This window comes from Crassostrea angulata, chromosome 9 (assembly GCF_025612915.1).
Source record: "Crassostrea angulata isolate pt1a10 chromosome 9, ASM2561291v2, whole genome shotgun sequence".
Taxonomy (NCBI): Eukaryota; Metazoa; Mollusca; class Bivalvia; order Ostreida; family Ostreidae; genus Magallana; species Magallana angulata.
In genome coordinates, this window is record NC_069119.1 from 35,157,734 (window position 1) to 35,176,487 (window position 18,754).

At 31.7% G+C, this 18,754-nt stretch overlaps 2 protein-coding genes across 2 annotated transcripts; one reads left to right on the plus strand and one right to left on the minus strand.

The window, feature by feature from the left end:
• The first annotated feature begins 6,436 nt into the window (after nucleotides 1-6,436).
• Nucleotides 6,437-10,948, plus strand: LOC128162529 (uncharacterized). The gene is made up of 5 exons (XM_052825762.1): nucleotides 6,437-6,584; nucleotides 6,720-6,781; nucleotides 6,869-7,006; nucleotides 7,159-7,248; nucleotides 10,755-10,948. Exons 1-5 carry the CDS (start codon nucleotides 6,463-6,465, stop codon nucleotides 10,946-10,948), a joined length of 606 nt encoding a protein of 201 aa, XP_052681722.1. The 5' UTR covers nucleotides 6,437-6,462.
• A 2,840-nt stretch (nucleotides 10,949-13,788) lies between these two features.
• On the minus strand, nucleotides 13,789-18,404 carry LOC128163843 (uncharacterized). The gene is made up of 3 exons (XM_052827512.1): nucleotides 16,820-18,404; nucleotides 15,257-16,246; nucleotides 13,789-14,075 (listed from the first exon to the last, which is right to left on the minus strand). Exons 1-3 carry the CDS (start codon nucleotides 18,402-18,404, stop codon nucleotides 14,008-14,010), a joined length of 2,643 nt encoding a protein of 880 aa, XP_052683472.1. The 3' UTR covers nucleotides 13,789-14,007.
• Between the last annotated feature and the right edge of the window lie 350 nt (nucleotides 18,405-18,754).

The window sequence follows — 18,754 nt, forward strand, 5'->3', positions numbered from 1 at the left end:
CTCTCTTCCCATTTGTGTTTTACATTTACAGGGGTTTCGGCGACAGATGATAAAAACATAGGGTAAAAAAGTTTTGATACCTTTTGCGCCTTTTTTTAATTTTTCAATATTGCCATCAGATATTTCTTCTCTCGGGACATTCTTTATCAATTCTTTCCAATGTTTTGAGATTGCTGATATTAACCCATCATAATTAAAAAAATTAGTATGAACATTGAATTTGTCTTGAAAGTTTTCGAGAGAAAGAAAATTACCGTCGTTATTGATAAGATCATTGATAAAGAATATCCCCTTTTTGATCCAATGAGATTTACAAAAACGTTGTTTATTAATTAAAAATTTTAGAATTTCTGATGGGGCTGTGGTAGGATGCTGCATAATTTCGCTCCAAGCTTGCATTACGCTTTGCCAAAAATTAATAAAAACTTGCATGGCAGTCGACAAGCCATCTCTCTGAAGTTGCCATATATTTGAGTATCCCCACTTTTTGAGTTTATCCGCTATTAAAATTTTCCACGAGGATTTACATTGTGGATCTAAGCATTTTTTGAGCCACGTAAGTTTAAGACGTTTTGCGAAAGAAAGAATATGTGGAACTTTCAACCCCCCCCCCTTATGCTTGTCATTAATCATAATATTTCGGCGGATTTTATCAATTTTACCTTCCCAGATAAAATTAAAAATAATTTTTTGGATTTCTTCAAATTGTTTTGTTTTTGGGTCCGGTAGGACAGATTAACACTGTACTAATATCGGTAATGCAAGTGATTTGACAACAGTGATCTTACCAAAAATTGTAAGGTTTCTAAAAGCCCAGTCATGCAGCAGTTTTTTCATAGAGCTATTTTTTCTGTAAGATTATCTTCAGTAAAATTAACTTTTTGTAAATCATATATGATACCTACATGTAGCAGCTTGAATTTTCCTTCGTGATTCCAATATAGCTGATGGTTAGTTTGGTATTCCTTACCACAGCCCCTTTTTACCCGAATCCATTATGCTTGTATTTGATTAAAGTTAGCTCTAAGACCAGAACAGTGCACAGAAGTATCTATACAGTCAAGAGCGGCATTTAAACTATCAGGATCATCAGCCAACGTTAATGCTGAGTCGTCTGCGTATTGGCTGATTAAATCTTCGGTGTTATTTACATTTATCCCTTTTATGTTAGTGTTGTTTTTAATTGAAGCGCTTAGAAGTTCCACCGTTAAAATAAAAATATAGGGCAAAAGTGGGTCCCCTTGGCGAACTCCTCTGCTAATCTGAAAAAAAATCAGTATAAAAGCCATTATTTAAGACTGTGGATGATATATCCGTGTACATGTATAATATAGTGAACCAATGAATAAATGATGGACCAAATCCAAAAAATTCTAATGTATTTACGATGATATTCCACTCTAAAGAATCGAACGCTTTCTCAAAGTCTAAGAGAATAAGTAATCCGGGTATATTATCGGCGTTCGCTCGTTCAATTAAATCGTAAATAAATGTGGTGTTTTCTCCTATGGAACGGCCTTTTTAAAAACCGGTTTGCGTTTCGCTTATAAGTTTATCTAGAATGTGTTTCATTCTATTTGCTAAACACGCAGATGCAATTTTATAATCGACATTTAAAAGTGAAATCGGACGCCAATTTTTAATAAATCTTTTTGTTTTCCCTCTTTCGGGCAAGTCGGACCAAAAAAAAAAAATATAAAACTCCGCGGTATATTCATCAAGTCCAGGCGATTTTCCGTTTTTGAGATTTCGAAGCGCTGATTAACATTCATCTTTCGTGATTATTCCCTCGAGAGACTCAGCCTCGTCTTTGTCTAGTGTATTTATTTACGGGTTTTGTTTGTTGAAAAAATTGCGCACGTGTTAATCGCGAATGTCGCAGTCTCGTGATGTGTAGAGATTTTCGTAAAACGATTTTTGGATATTCATTATGTTTTCAATGTTCGTGCATTCTTGACCATGATCTCTTAATTTAGTGATAATTTTCTCTATATAGTTTCTTTTTTCTAAATTAAAAAAGATATTCGTTGATCGCTCCCCTTCCACATTCCACCTGGCTTTTGCCATTATAATCATTCCCGGTATTTTTTTATTTCGTATATTTTTCAGTTCATTTTCAACTTTGTCTATGTTTTCTTTATCTACCGTTCCCGCGTTTACATCCCTATATAATTAATTGAGTTTCCAAAACTTTTTCCTGTTTTTCACTTCCCCTTTTCCGATAGGATGCATACGATATAGTTTGACCTTTAAAGCAAGTTTTAATGTTTCCCAGAGTAGTTGGTCGTTAACAGAGTATTGTATCATTTCACTGTCTGAGAAAGTTTCATAGATTAGATAGAGTGTCATTTATACATTGTTTAATAAGTTTCAAATACTCCCTATCATACTAAAAACTGTTGTTAAATTTCCAACTACCTTTTCCGCGTGGTTGATCTTCTTACTTAAAAGAAACTTCTACAGGGGAGTGATCAGATCGGTACGCATACCCAATATCTGCATTAACAGTAAAAAGCTGATGGGACGAGGAGACAAGGAAGTAGTCAAGTCGGGCCTGTTTACTCTGAGGGCCATGCCAGGTGAAGCGTGAAACAGATGGATTACGCTCTCTCCACATATCTACAAGGTCGTGCTCAGAAATCATCTGTAGTAATCTCTCTCTTGCTTTTTGATTATTCTTTCTCATATAGTTTTGTATCACGGGAGTAGTCGAGCGGTACATTAAAATCTCCCCCAATAACTACAGACTCATTCCCGAGCGTTTCAATGTGTTTGGAAATAATCTCAAGAAATCCAGGTGTGTCTTCATTTGGACCATATAGCACAACTAATGAGTGCTTGATATTGAAATATTTTATATTAAGAATTAAAAAATTACCCGATTCATCTTTCAAAACATCGAGAACATCAATTTGAGAAGAATTTTTAACATAATAGCAACACCCCTGCTACTGCTCGAGTAAGAGTTAAAACATGCCTTATAGCCCAACATTGTTCGACTTCTGGTGAACTATGGGTATCGACAAGGAAAGTAATATCATATTTATTTTGACATTTTGAAAAAAAATCTCGTCGTTTTATGTGATCTGACGCCAAACCCCGACAATTCAGACAACCAATCTTAATAGTACTCATGTCTACAGTGTAAAAAAAGATATACAAGAGACCTGCGGATCATCGTACTACAATGTAAAAATGAGTTGTACATGCAGTCATGCATAGTTTGATGCTTTTCTTTAAATAACAAAATTTCCCTCCCCATTATTTCCGATTCCTGTACCATGCAAAAATCACACTTTCCCTTAACCCCCAGTCCCCGGTGTTGAAGAATGAATGAAGTCACCCCATCTTACAATACATATCTGCATGTGCATGTATACATCAATGGGCATGTTAAAGTAGTTCATAGAATAAAGTATAAAGGACACAATACTATAACCCAAACAAATAATTGTGCTTACTCAAATGTGACGGGTGAAGTTTTTATTATCGCTCGCCATTGTTCACGTGGAAGGAATGGCGGAACTAAACCTGTATATCTGGTATAGAGCTCAAGAAAAGCACTGAATTAATTTTTTTTTGGTTTTGTGAGTTTCTTTGAGTTAGTAGTTGTCACAAAAACGTTCTTTTTTCCGGGGTACTTATTAATAACGTTCAATAAAAAACGACTCACCAGAGACCAGTGGCGACACGTCCTACCCCTTCATTTGCGGAACCGGAAGTCCCCCACTACTTTTTCTATGTACGCAAACGAACCGACTTACGTTAGAACACACTTTACATTGTAATGAAAACAAATAATTAAGGCATAAAGAACAAAAGTATTTTAAATTTAATAAAATCAAATTTTATTCATTTTTTTCATTTTATAAGATCAATTGCGGGGACAAATGATCGAGACTTAGGATTCACATATGATGATGTGTATGGATCTGCATCGTAAAAAAGCGTCACTGAAAATGATATTCGCAATTTGTAGAAGTAGTTAAAACTTAGTCATAATTCATGTCTGTTATTTCAAACAAATCCCGATCAAACTCGCAACACAATATCACAAACCTTTTGTGTATAATGTTAATACATTTTCAATCGCCTTTGTTTTCAAATTTCCAACCTCTCTTTGACTTCAACAGAGGTAGTATTATTCCACCGAGCTTCAACTCATTTTTCAATTGTACTGGTGAATTTTCTTTACTGTTTTTTTTTATTATAATAAAAACGTGTTGTCCTGTCGAAGCATTGTCATATTGTTTTCATTATTTTGTTAATCAAATACTTGCAACGTTGTTGAACCATTTTTAGTTCCGTCATCTTAATCGAAGCGGTTTTCTATGGCATCACAGAAAAGAAAGAATAGATCAATGTTATCGCCATAATTTGAACAAATGTAAACAAGAAAACATATTGAATCGTCAAATGGGCCGCAAGAAATATAATTAATGTTTGAATCATCATAATTGTTTATACTTAAGAAAAACACACCACAAAGAAGAACATAACGAGTAGGTAGAACTAACTTTGATGGTAAATTTTAATATATTTTCAGCAACTTGTTTCGAAGTTTAACATTTTACTATTATCATTAAGAATCGAGTTCGTTACTGTAAGCATTTCTAACGGTAATTGTATGACCATTGTCATTTTATGAAGTAATGGGAGCACATTGATTTGTACATTATTCAAATCAAAGTTCAACTCGTTATTATTCTCTTGGAGATTCTGTATCTCAAACCATTTTGTTGTTGTTGTATTATATCAAATTATAAACCTAATGCATTAGTTTTTATGATTTAAAGGGACCACATAATGAAAAAATTGATTATTTTAAAGGTACATGTAAGATCATGCTCATCCAGTAGAAACTGCACAATTTAAAAGGTAAAAAATAAGCTGGATAATTTTTCTCCTATAGGAATTATAAATGTCATCTACACTTCATTTTATAAAGTTAATCATGGCTATTGAGTTGCATGGGGTTCTAAAAAAATAAAAATAAATCTGGTCAGCTCAAAGTTTCAAGTCATTATAGTTTTTCAGGTCTTTCACATTTTTGCGTAAATAATTGGTATGGATGTCATTTCGAGATATTTTTCTACCATATTTTACATGGAAATATAATTTATACACGCATATAGTCATTTTATTTGATGCAGAACATAGAAATTCAAATATATATTATTTATATAAAATTTCATGTCATTCAGGTCTTTAGTATTTCAGATCTTTAGTATGTCCAGTATACCGATCCCAATACATTGATTTGAAAAGAATAAAAAAATCCGAAATTTTCCGAATAGATTTAGTCTCGAAAAAAACGTGCCAAACACGACAGTGTTTGGCCTACTTTACGTTTCGATAAAACAAAAAAATATATATTTCATAATTTTAAAAGGCGTAAAACATATTTCTACATGCAAATTTACTTTTAATTCACAAAAAAGCATGATATTAATTCCATAGAAAAAATAACTATCCCTCAGAAACGCAGCCACAATATCTTAATGTATGGCTGGCGGCCCGTAATAAAAAAAATATATCACTTTTTGATGTAAATCGGGATATGAATACGGGTTGGTATGTGATCAAATCTTCCAAAAAGCCCTTTGGGCTTTCTTCTATATAAAAAAAAGAACCATTTTCTGTCTGCTAAAATGGTACGACGTACAATTCCATTTATATGTTGAAGCAGTTGTTTTTATTGTTGTTAATATTATAAAAAGTTAATCAATCCTTTGTGAGTCGCGACGTTATTGACGTATCTTGTTTTCCAACGCAGTTGCCTCGTGTGTGGCATTAGCGAGATACAGATTGGTGAAGTTCACTGTCTTGTGTACACCTAAAATCAGAATTTTGTAATTTTCGGAACGAAATTGTTTTTATACTGAAAAAAAAACCCCATACCTGTAGTTTCCTCACCAGACGAAATGGAACTTAAAAAACTAAATTCCAACAACAGACTAATTGATTGAAGGGGTAACTAAACTATTGTTTAACTACCTTAAATTTAAACTTTATTTTGTATTTTGTAACTCACATCGTTTGATATGATATTTCCCCTTTCTTGAGGTCCTTACTGTTAATGTATCACATGGTTATAAATGTATGTTTATTGGTTTGTTATGTTATTTGTTTATTTGTTGCATTTTTGAAAACTATGATCTCATGATTCATTGAATGTCTGTACATTTAAAATCTCTCAAATAAAGGATAGTAAAGATAAATGAATGAATGAATGAATAAACGATTTAGGTACTGTTGTTCAATTATAATGGGTTTTTAGATGAAATTTATTAAAATTATTGAGGAAGGAAAACCCTTTAGTTTGACGTACTTATAAATGATATAAAATTAATTTAAAAAAATGAGGAAGAAAACCATTTGGGTTTGAGGAAATTGTTATCATCTAGATGATAATTTTTTTAACAAACGTGTAAATTAACTTTTTTTAACGTATCGGGACAAATGGACCAAAATTCAGTACTGAAGTATATCAAAAACAGAATGAAAAATATCTTCACATTCAAAATAATATGCTTAATGGTTTTTCAAATATCGTATATGGATGCCACATATTTGTGTTCCTAGTAAGTTTTAAAACCAAATCTCTTCATTGTTAAATATTCACATTGATTTCTGTATCGCATTATCTTTTTTTTTTTTTTTTTTTTTTTTTTTTTTTTTCTTTTTTTTTTACATTTCATGTTGTTTTAATGTTGTAGCATCAATGGAACAATTTGCTGCCCGGGATTTATATGGGATTACAACCTTAAAACATGTACAAGTAAGAAAACTTAAATGGTTGATTATTCATGTGATAAAAATACCGATATTTTGATTGAATGTTTAAGTTTTTTCATTTTATTTAAAGTTTGCAAAGAAGGATCTGCAGAAATAGATTGCAAAGATAAGTGTTTTTTCCCTTTTAATGAATTGAACTGTCAGTCAGCGTGTAACTGTACTGAAAAAGACTGTGATCATGTCAAAGGCTGCAAAAGAAAGTCAAAAGGTATTTTACCTTCCCTTTTTTCAGATATTTCGTTTTTTATAAGAAATAAAAATTATAAATTGTAATCAATGATACCATGTAAATTTCTTTTGACTACTTGTAGTCTTACTTCAAGAACACACATGTAAAACAAACATTATTTTCTTCTCAAGAGAATCCACATGAATCTCACGTCAGGATTGGAATCAACAGAACGAATACCACAATTGAACAATCAACTGTGAGAAAGAAGATATCAAATGGTAATTATCCTGTCTGTCTGTCTGTTTGTGTGTCTGTGCATTAGTTTTGTAGTATTTTTATAGAGTTTGGGGGAAAATAAATTCACTTTCAACTTGAAACACAATTTATATTGTCGAAATCGGTATTTTGGAACAAGTACATTTCAACTATACTGTTCAGGAAAAAACCTGTACGTAAATCTATTATAATAAGATACATTAAAGATTGGGTAGTTCAACATGTATTAAGGATTGGGTAGTTCAACATGTTGCTGCCATGTCCGAAAAATACGAGAGAACTGACGCATTATGATATAACACTCATTTCTTTGTTTTATTTATTGCCTTTGGCGACTACGTAGGTTAAGACAACTCCGAGTTTGTTAAAAGTAAAAACAATGGTCATTTTTAAAATATTGTTTATTTCAAAAAGAAAAAAATGCTGAATACTGATAACAAGCAAATGAGTTTATTTATAGCGAGCGCAGCTAGCCGGCGCGCAGCGCCGGCGGGAAGCGAGCTCTACCAGCAAGGGGTGTGTGAATAGAAAATTCGGACTATTTGCACATTCATTCAACGGATTTTTTTGGCGTCAGTAAATCGGACCAGTAATGCCTTGTTTTAATCGTCCCAGTAGTTCCCTGTAATTATAATTTCCCATTTCACACTCTCACGAGAACAAGATCAAAGACTTTGTACATGCATTGTAAATATACTGCTGACACAACGTAAATTCCATTACATAAGACTAACGGAGTTATTGTCCTTTCGAGTGACGTCACAATGGTTTTCTTACACATTGATCCGACATAATTTTTCGGCGTCAGTAAATTTTCACCCACAATGCAATTCCTCAATGTCGGTCAATCTCACTACACTGGATACCATCTGCGAGAATCAAAGTAAAACTTTTGAGAAATAGATAAATTATGTAGTTTCAAGAACACAATGCTTTTAAGTAAACAAAACAGTATATTTTGCGTAGTTTTTTTTCAGGGTATTTTCAAAGAGACAGACGACACTTGACTGACGTGAACTTTGACGTCACAATAAGGGGAACTTACTCTATAGTCTGTCCAAAGATATCTTGGATTCACATTTTGCTTAATTGCTTGATATTTATAAATACCTCATGGTTCAAACGATGTTCATTCAAAAGTATAAAAAATTTCCAAGATTTCTCAGTCGAAACGCCCCTGTTAGCGTATCAGGTTTCAATGCAATGCTAAAAAATGTAATATCTACGGAGATTTTGTATTGTAGCAAGCCCGGATGATAACATTGAGAAATTGCGCGATGTATTCCGAGTGTATTCCGAATGGAGTAAAGATGTAAACATTCCCCATTATAAATCTCCGTTAGGAATCTGTTTTCGTTCCTGTGAATTTTTCTGAGTGACAGTTGATAATGTGTCAATGAAATTATGTTGGAAAGTATCCCTTTCAACTATTACAAGTGCACTTCTTTCACAGGTATGTGTATTTTTTTTTTAAAAAATCATCCAAATGTGCTGCATAAATATCTTGGGACAGACTATAGTAGTTATTGTAAATCTGCTGAAATATAAATACCAAAATCTTCTCAAAATCTTGCAGAGCTAACGAATGGGGACATTTCTTCAACGATAGGAAACAGTTGTAACTTGCTCTCGTTTGGATGAATGCTCACATTTTTATTCACTATATTTACGGTAATTTTTAAAAGGGAGCGTGGCAACATCATTCAAAAAATCTTCGCAAGCAAAAAGAAAAAGAAGATCTCAAAATCAGGAAATTTCTAATCCGGGTGAAGAATTTGGAGTGCGTAGTACGCCTTTAGCTCTTTAGCTGCTCAATAGTGTCTTTAATTTCACTTCCATTTCTTACATGCTCCCGGGGGATCCATTTTCCTTATATGATCAGCATTTTTTTTTTTATACATAAATTTTATTTTTTTTAAAACGGGGGAGGGGGACTCTGTGATAAGTAAATTTTGTTTATGTAAGTTTAAGAAAAATGTCTGCTGCAAGAAAAGAGGAAATAAACTGTAATGTACATTATGTTAAAATCTTTATTATTCAACAACATTTTATCCGAGATAAATTCTATATATAAATAGATAACAAAATCTTATGAATTATGAATAATGAAAATTTACTGGAAAAAATAGGCATTTTTATTTCATTCTGCATTCAAATTCATTTACTATGTCGTTACTTTTATTTTTATTGTTTTATCATAATTCATTTTCAGTTTTATCACATGCTGCGTTCGCCCCAACGGTCGCACCGTAATACATATTAAATCATCTTTGTAAGTTACAATCGGGCCGCTCATTAATGCTATTGATCCTTAGTATCACTTGACTCTTATAAATATATCAAAAGTTTACCTTTAGTTAATAAACAATCAAAAGGTGTGACACTTCCCCAAGCTTCATGAGAAGTAGTTTAATAGAAGAAGTGTAAGCGGCTATCGGTTCATTTTTAATGGTATCACGATAGAATCTGACTCAATCCTATCATTAATCGTTTTAATTAAATATTGTTACTATTTACCGGAAACCCTCTCGACATTGTCAATTTTGTAAAAAAAAAAATCAACAACACAACAGCATTTGTAATAACAAAAACAAAGCAAACATTCATAACATCACTTTTCTAGAGTTTTCGTTTATATGATTCAAATATTTGCCATTTATCAACTAGCTGAATATTGGGTATAAGTCATACGTATTTTTTTCGATACGTGTATTCTTTACATTGGACTCCGATTATATGATTTTCCGACATTAGCGATATCATCAACAGTAATTATTAGAGTAAAATTGAAGATATATTCACTTAGAAGAGGTATTACGCCAGTATATATTAAAGTTTAAGCAAGGCATAGATTTAAAAAGAGGCACTTCTTTTGTGTGATATAATAACATACTGCTTATTATATCGTCATATTGATAGCAATTATTTATTTAATCGATTGCGATTTGTGATTTTTAAAATTTTATTAATATTACATGCTTCATCGTTGCAAACCACGGCCAGTATGTACGATCATCTCCCATCATTCTGTAGTTGCATAATACGAGAATAGTTCGTAGTTCATTAAAATGTTGACCAATGCGAGAAGTACACAGTCGGAAATTCACCTTTGATAATGCCTTTAATCATCCAATCGCAATTTTCATAAACGATTTTGTTTACTGCTTATGAGGGAGCAGCGCATTGCGTGTAAAGATAAAACAATACCAAACAGCTTAAACTTCAAAATTAAATTGTTTATATAAAAGAAACACGTTTGGAAAAATATGAGCATGTAGAAACGTTTATTGCAAGTTTTGTCCTCATGATTGAGCATAATACACGATAAGAATGACAACTATTTTTAGATAAATTTAACGTGAGGTGAAGCTGCATAAACTAATTTAAAAAGGCAGATAAACAGTAACACAGACCGGCATTATAATAAAGATCATACAATTCTAGTGGGAAATACTGACATGCTGATAATATGATATGAACATAATTCTATTTTCTCTTTGCATTTTAGGTATTAAAGGAATAGGACATTCTGAGCAAAAGTATATTAAACTAGATACAACTACAATGATGATTGGAATCATAGGGCTAACACAAGTATCAATTGTCCTTATAATTCTAATTACGTGTACATATCTATTGGAAAGTTGTAAAACGATGACTAAAGTTCACGATATCAAGACAATCGAGATCACAAGTGTTTGAGAAACATTTGTAACTTCTTTGATACAGGTTCCTAAGATTATTTTTTGTATGTTGATGTTTTTGTTAAAAAGTTGATGTAAATATCAAATTCTTTTGTTATTACGTTCAAATACTTGGGTTAATGATTATGTACACGTGGATTTCAAACTGTATTTTTGTTGTTGCAAGATTCAATGTGTAAACAATATTTATTTTTAATTCATGTTTTCACACACCCCACTGCCTAAGCTAATTAGTTAACGGCAATTCTATTTGCACTTTAGAACGGAAAATTACATTAAGTTTATCATCTTTGTTATTTAATAATTTAGAAGAACATAGATTTGTTCTGTTAATGTATATTAAAGACCCTAAATTGCAGAAATGTATTTACAATTCAATAAATAATTTCGATAATTTTCAAATTGACGTAAAAACAGTACTGAGTTTAAAAAAACGTCTTTTTTCGTAGACGTAAACGTATATGTTTTTTTGAATCTCGGTGTGTGAAGACGGCTGTGTTTTATGAATCAAATAAAACGGCGATAATATATTACTTTTGGAAGCTTAATGTATGACATTCCAATGAAATTTTAGGCCAGCGTCAACCTTTTTGCACCGAGAAAACAATTTTATGATGATCAAGCCAACAAAACACAGTAGTCCTTATTTCCTTTATCATATCATAAAAATCTAAAAACTGTTCTTGTGCAGCTTTTGCTATAAAGATAATAAAATAAACTTCGAATGTGTTATAAGTCGTTTTATTTCCAGAGACAAAAACTTTGTAACCTATACAGAAAAACTAAAAATAAATGTGGGATTATTTGGAAGTGAGATCTTTAAAGTTTTTTTTAAAAATAACATTAATCAGAAAATACCGTGGTGTCATCATTATTTGTTGAATACCAATTTTCGTGGATTTCGGTGTTTTGTTTATCCATTAAATTGTATGTTCATTGCAGTGTAATTTTTACTCACAGTTTGAATTGATAGGGTCATTGACCATGAATTTACGCATCCTTAAAACCATGATTTTCACTTTATCCACGAATATCGTTGCATGTTTATAAAACCACAGTAGTACATTATCTGGTTCCTCTAACAATTCATTTATGTTACAGTTAACGGTTTTAAAAAGAACTATACAATTTTACCTTTAATAAGCTATATTTCAAAAAAAAAAGTTAATGGGTCTTTTATAAAAGATTGAAAATGTAAGTACATTTCTTATCAAACACAAAAAACAAAACAAAAACACACATTAATAAGAAAACATTTAAGTTTATGTTAATTGTAAGTTTTTTTTCTAAAACACTATGAATTAACACATTCAATAACAATTACGGCAAAATAAAAAAAAAAACTCAATATGACCTCCTTTACCAAGGAAACATCTTTAAATACAAAAACGATTTGTTTCATTACAATGGTCAGACATGATTTAAAGAAAGGATAAATAGTTATATTTGAACGTTAAATATATATTTAGTTACTATGGTGTGGTTAAATCATTTCATGATTTTTTCAGACATTTCGTCTATAAGATCCAATAATTGTGTAAATATGAAACAAATAAAAATATAGTTTGGAAAATATTGTTTTGTTTTATATGAATTGCTGTGTTTTCACTAGAACTGAATTCGTTAACGCATTCAAATATCACATTGGTTTCAACTGTGCTACCGAGAAAACAATGTAAATTTTAATACAGATGAAAAATTGACAATAACAAACTGTCAACCATCTCAAAAATTCATAAAACGAAATGCAAATTCAAAGCAGAGCAACACGGACCTCTAAAAAGATATAGGTAGGATCAGGTACCATGGAGAAGTTAGCATCCTCTGCTGACAGGTCACACCCGCCGTGTGCTCTTTGTTGTAATCGAGGAAAAACCGGAAAACTCCGTAAACAATTAGGTGATTAATCATGGTATTAGTATGAAAAACGTCAGTCATGTTGTATAATTTTAAGTTATTCTTTAAAAAAAGAGTGTCAACACAAACAGTGTAAAAATATATGAAATAACGTCTTAAGGAATTCAAATACACTTTACTTGACAATATCTTGGTTACTAATTTAAAAAAAACAACCCAAAACGTTACAATTCAAACATGACTATTGTGGCTTCTCTAATGAAATATCAAATATCTTTCATCATGATTGTGATAATATAAACATGTATTTTTTTTTTTTGGGGGGGGTAGAGAAATAAAAAAATACTTTTATAACACAATTTTAAGATATATGAATTGGAAAAAGGTTTTAGAATGGAAAAAAAATGTTCAAAATAGTTTAATAAAGGTAAAACAAACAACAATTTATAAGCTCTTTTCTAGGGACATAGACACCAGGATAAAATTTCAAAACCCGTCCGTTTTACAGTAATACTTTTGACAAAGGTGATTTAAACGAGAAAAAATGTAAAAATATCATATCAACCCAGTTAACGTTAACCAAGGCCTTCATATAAAATATACACAATGTATGATTATTAAACTGCTGCATAATAAATTGCAACAACTGTTTTATACATTTTTTCCAAAAAAATTTAAAAGTACATTAAATCTATACATGTAGTTCGTATTGACGTTTTGTTGTTTAATCAACCATTGTTGAAATGATATACTTTAAAAATACATTAATTCATATATTGGTGCGCAGCGCGTCAAATAAAAATATCTAGAAACCAAACGCGTCATTACCTCATAACATTCCCTATATGTGATTGGTCTACAACAAAGGTAAAAATGGAGAAAATCAACAAAAATAAAATAAAAGAAAAAAACAAGCACAAAACATTTAATACAAAACGTTTTATTCAAAAAACAATAATTTTAATTGATATGGACGTGATATGCATATTATGAATATGAAAAGAAATCAATTAAAATAAAAGAAAAAATAAAAAAAAATTCAATATACATTATAATGATTTTGTGCTAGCATTGTTTTACCATAAGTTTGACATCTAGAAACGCCACCTTTGGAGTCCATATAAATTGTAACGTCTATCGGTTATAGCTACATTATAGCTGGAATTTTATGCTGAAAAACTCCATCTGTATCCAAAATATCTAAAACGTTGGATTTGTCCGGGAGCAGCTGCCCAAGGTATCTTCATCTAAACAACTTTGAGCTTCATCTACAAAGACACAGTTATAAAAAGTGAACCATTATAATTCCAAATTTTAACACAATCATTTTTTTTAAGCGCTTTCCTTTAATTCTCTTAAAAATATGAACCTGATTAAGAGTAATTAGGTAATTAAATAAAAGAAAAACATGATAAAGCTAAGGTCTTGAATGAACCAAACAAAATCTAAACTGAAATAATTCCTGCATTGTGGCTGCTTTTAATCTAATTGATATACAATTACCACATATATTGTATAGATATTAGTATTATGTTTTTAGCAAATATTATATATACAAAGAATCCCTGAAAAATATTTAGGAGTACTTATAATAAGTTCAGGATAATTATTTTTTTTAATATGTCCGTTTAAATGTCGTACTACAACTACACTCAGTGACATTACAATTAAAATATCTTGATTATTGTATTTCATTGAATTTACATTCTCACTTGATATTGGTCATTGTTTGTGGAGAAAAAAACCCCATTGACCTTTCCCATTTTGACCAAAACACCTATTTTGTACAGCTTGAAATTCAACTAAAAAAAGAACAATTTATCTTAACTTTATTGCATTATCTAAAAAAAATCTCATATCCAGCGCAACTGAGTATAAGTATTTTGACCTATATTGAATAAGTATCACACAATTTAAGTAACATAAATGCCAAAAAAAGAGAGAAAACTTTGCTTGGAAGTCCGTATACTTAAGGGTTTCAATATTTGGTGATTTATACTCTTAATCAAGTGGTAAAAGGGATTCAATTTACATTTAACTAGAACTTAAAAAAGGGTGCATATATTTTAAAGAAATATATATCATTCTTCCCGATTCATACAGATATCAGCTACAGTGACTTACATTGTTACAAAGCAAAAAAAAAAAAAAAATTACCATAAGCATTATGAATCTTTAAAAAAGATTTTACTAACGATGGGTAAAATTGCTATTTTGTGAGAATCTGTCAAATATTCAGAGAATTAACAAAATAATATAATGATTAAAACATCTTGACTTAAATTCTTTTAAAATAGGATCGGTCGGCAGAAGAATTATCCTATTCTATGGCATCATTTTGTTATCTTGAAATTATTGATAAATTCAAGGGATTGTATCTAAGTTATATTTTTCGTTTGCAAAGCCTCAGAAACTAAAGTATTGCTGAACCAAAATTTAACAAACTTACCGGTAAGAGCATCAGTTTGGTCTATATGTCTATAGACAGTCACTTTGTTGTTCGTCCATGATCCTACCCAGAGTCGAGAAGCGGTGACATCATAACACAGACAGGATACGTTTTCTATCTCTTGTAAATCTTTTAGCAAATACCCCAGAAATTTCCCGTGTTGGTTTATCATATGCACTGTTTTGGTTTTAGTGTCAACTATTAGGATGTTAGACAGAGAGTCCGTGCAAACCCCACGAGCAGATAGTTCCGACCCTGATGGGTGACCTGTGTACGTGAAACAATAAATTCCTCTACTATCTGTCACAACGATAGCTTCCTCGTTATCAGATACCACAACGTCCCCATTGTTGTTTTCTGTGATATAAAGAGGATGTCTATACATTTCTTGTCCTGTTTTGTCGTATTGGATTGTTTGAATTTTCTCTCCAATTTTGTTGTACCGGGTAACATTGCTGCACACTACTGACTTTTTGTATATTTTCAGCCCCTGGATATCTTGTATGTTTGGTTCCCTCTTTTGGTACCTTAGGGGTTTGTGGCTCATCCCGACTAGTAAACTGTCAGTGGGTTCAGACCAGTAAATACACAGCAGTCGCCACTTAGAATTATTTGCTAGAAATATCATGGTAGCTTTCTTATCTTTTAACAGTTTTTTAATATTGTTTTCATCATCGATATATATCAATTCACTGTCGCTGTTTACAGTGTGTATTCCATGATTTCGACTTTTGCGCTTCACATGATGTAGGTTGTCACCTTTTGAGTTTGTAAAGATTATGTTATCTTTATCATCACTGATCCAAGCATTTTCTGGTTTCACAAAAGAAATGTGTATACATCTAACAGCACCATCAACTGAAAACGTATGATGAAGTTTTGGAGGTTTAAACACATTCAGACTACCTTTTTCTTCTTGTGGTTTTACTGTCGATGAAACTTGGATTTGATCATGGGCGTTCGTTTCATTAGTATTGTCGGAAGTTTTATCTACAAACGTTATACATGTTCAGTAGAGTCTATAACAATATTTTAAATTGTATGTTTAATTTTTTAATTTACTAATACACATGTTTACTTGTTTTGATTTACATGACAGTTTATCAAACGATACGAGTTTATGTTTCTGTTATTATACAATACATGTACCTACAAAAGAAGTTTGGAACAGAGTTTGTAGTTTGCCAAAGTGAACCTTCAGATCCTGAATCGTACTACTACACCAAAAGAGATTGTGATTTTCCTGCTAGAACTGCTTTCTATTAATTATTTAGCGTTACGTGTAAACCTTAAAGCATTTCATGTGAAACCCTAAATCATTTTGTGTAAACCATTAACTGTCTCGGGACATTGACATAACGTTAAAGTAATGACACTATCTCTAATCTATAACGTCATTAGAATCATAATCCTTTTCACACATAATATGGTTTCAATTTTCTTAAACTTTCAAATTATAGCTCACTATAGAATTTAAAATGTTCAGGGAAGAAATACATAGAGTAAATCCCATGTATTCATTCGAAATATATTTTTACCGTAGACATCAGCATAAAAACTTACCTGCCAAGATGTCCTTTTGCGTCAAATACCTGTAGACATATATTTTATTAAATGACATAACCCAGAGACGATGCGTTTTGGCATCATATCTCAAGTTGTATGGATAAAATATTCCCGAGGGTCTAATGAGAAGATGAAACAAAAACTTGCCATCCACGTCTATCAGCTGAACTGTGTGGGTTTTTGTTTCACAAACTAGAATATGAGACAAAGCATCGGTACACAACCCTTGTGGTAAAAATGCTGATGCTGAAGGGTGTCCCGTGTAAGAGAAGCGATGGTTTCCTCGATGATCTGTCACCAAAACGGCACCTGGCCCCGACACAACAACATCCAAATTGTTGTTTACTGTTAAAAAGCGAGGGTATAGGCACAATTTCAGTTTTGTGTCATTGTATTGTATTGTGTTTTTCAGTTGTCCATATCGACTGTACCGGGTGACTTTGAATGTATCCTTTAGCTGTCCACGCATTCCAACAAGTAATTCTTCTGTTAACGAGGACCAATACAAGCATAAAAATACCCATGTTCTATCACTTGTCTGTATAAAGATTGTGTGTCCTTTTAAATCTGTTGAAAGTTTATTAATGTTATTCTTTGTATCTATATAAAGTAATTCATTTTCATCGTTCACTGTGTGGAATCCAACACCACTACATACATCCGTCAGTTCACATAGAATATCACCCATTTTGTTTGTCAAGCTAAGATTGCATTTTTTATCACTAATCCAGAACTGGTCTGATGTCACAAATGAGATATGGCGACAATGCAAAACACATGTTACTGTCATTGTTTCATATAGCTCAGGGCAATTAGGCATTAGTTTCAATAGACTCTCTTTTATAACTTTTCGAATTTCTCTTTCTTTGGATTGAACCAAACTTAGAAAATCTATCACATCTTTATCTATGAGACACTTCGTCACGACAAGTTGGCTGCAATATGCAAAATAAGGACTGCACCGTTTAAAGAGAGGACACGGTTTCTTGACCGAAGACAGGAATTTCACTGCTGACGATTGTGTCACATTGTCTTCATATATCTGTATGTGTGCAAGATGACCAAGACATCTGTATTTGAAGTGAAAACCAGATAACATATAGTCCTTTACTCTCTGGGCCTTAATCAACATCTTTGATCGATACAGAGAAAACGTCGTGTGGCATCTTTTGATATCATCTTTTATGTCTGATAAAAGAAAACGTTCGGAATAGAGAATTTCTTTTCTGATGCTGTCAATGCTTTTTTCATATTGTTGTCGCTTTGTTTCATATTGTTTTTGTATGTCAACTAGCATATGATTTTCATGTTCGGTACATTTGAAACAGACGGGGAGTTCACAAAATGTACAGTACATTTCATAAACACTGCCAAAATGTTTTGCACAGTTTTCTTGTGATGGGGTATATTCATATTTACTCCGGTAAGTTACAATTTTATGATCTATCGTTTTGAGATCGTTAACATGGCTCTCTGCGCATTTGAAACAAATTGCACGTGGACATGTCTCACAGATATATTCAGTGTGTTCAGTACATGTTGAAGATTCACACTCACGTAGTCTATATTGAGAGCTTGACATTGCCAATACGGAGATGATAACGGAGTCTCAAAATAGCAATTTGTTGAAAGAAGAACAGAGTACCTAGAAAAAAAAGAACAAAAAACTTTCAATGAATTTCAGTGTGCCAATTTAATATTCTTATTTAAAACAAAATGCATGCTGCAGAATTAAAAAATTGAACAACTGCTTCTCTCACTGAGGACTGATATCTTAACATTATAATTTTAACGTTACGTTAGTTCAGATTAAAACTTGCATCATTTATAACCTTTTAATTTTTATTGGAAAATGGATTGAATGCATTATGAAGTACATAAATTATGCTAAAAACAAAAAACAAAAAAACCAAAAAAAAAAAAAAACAAAAA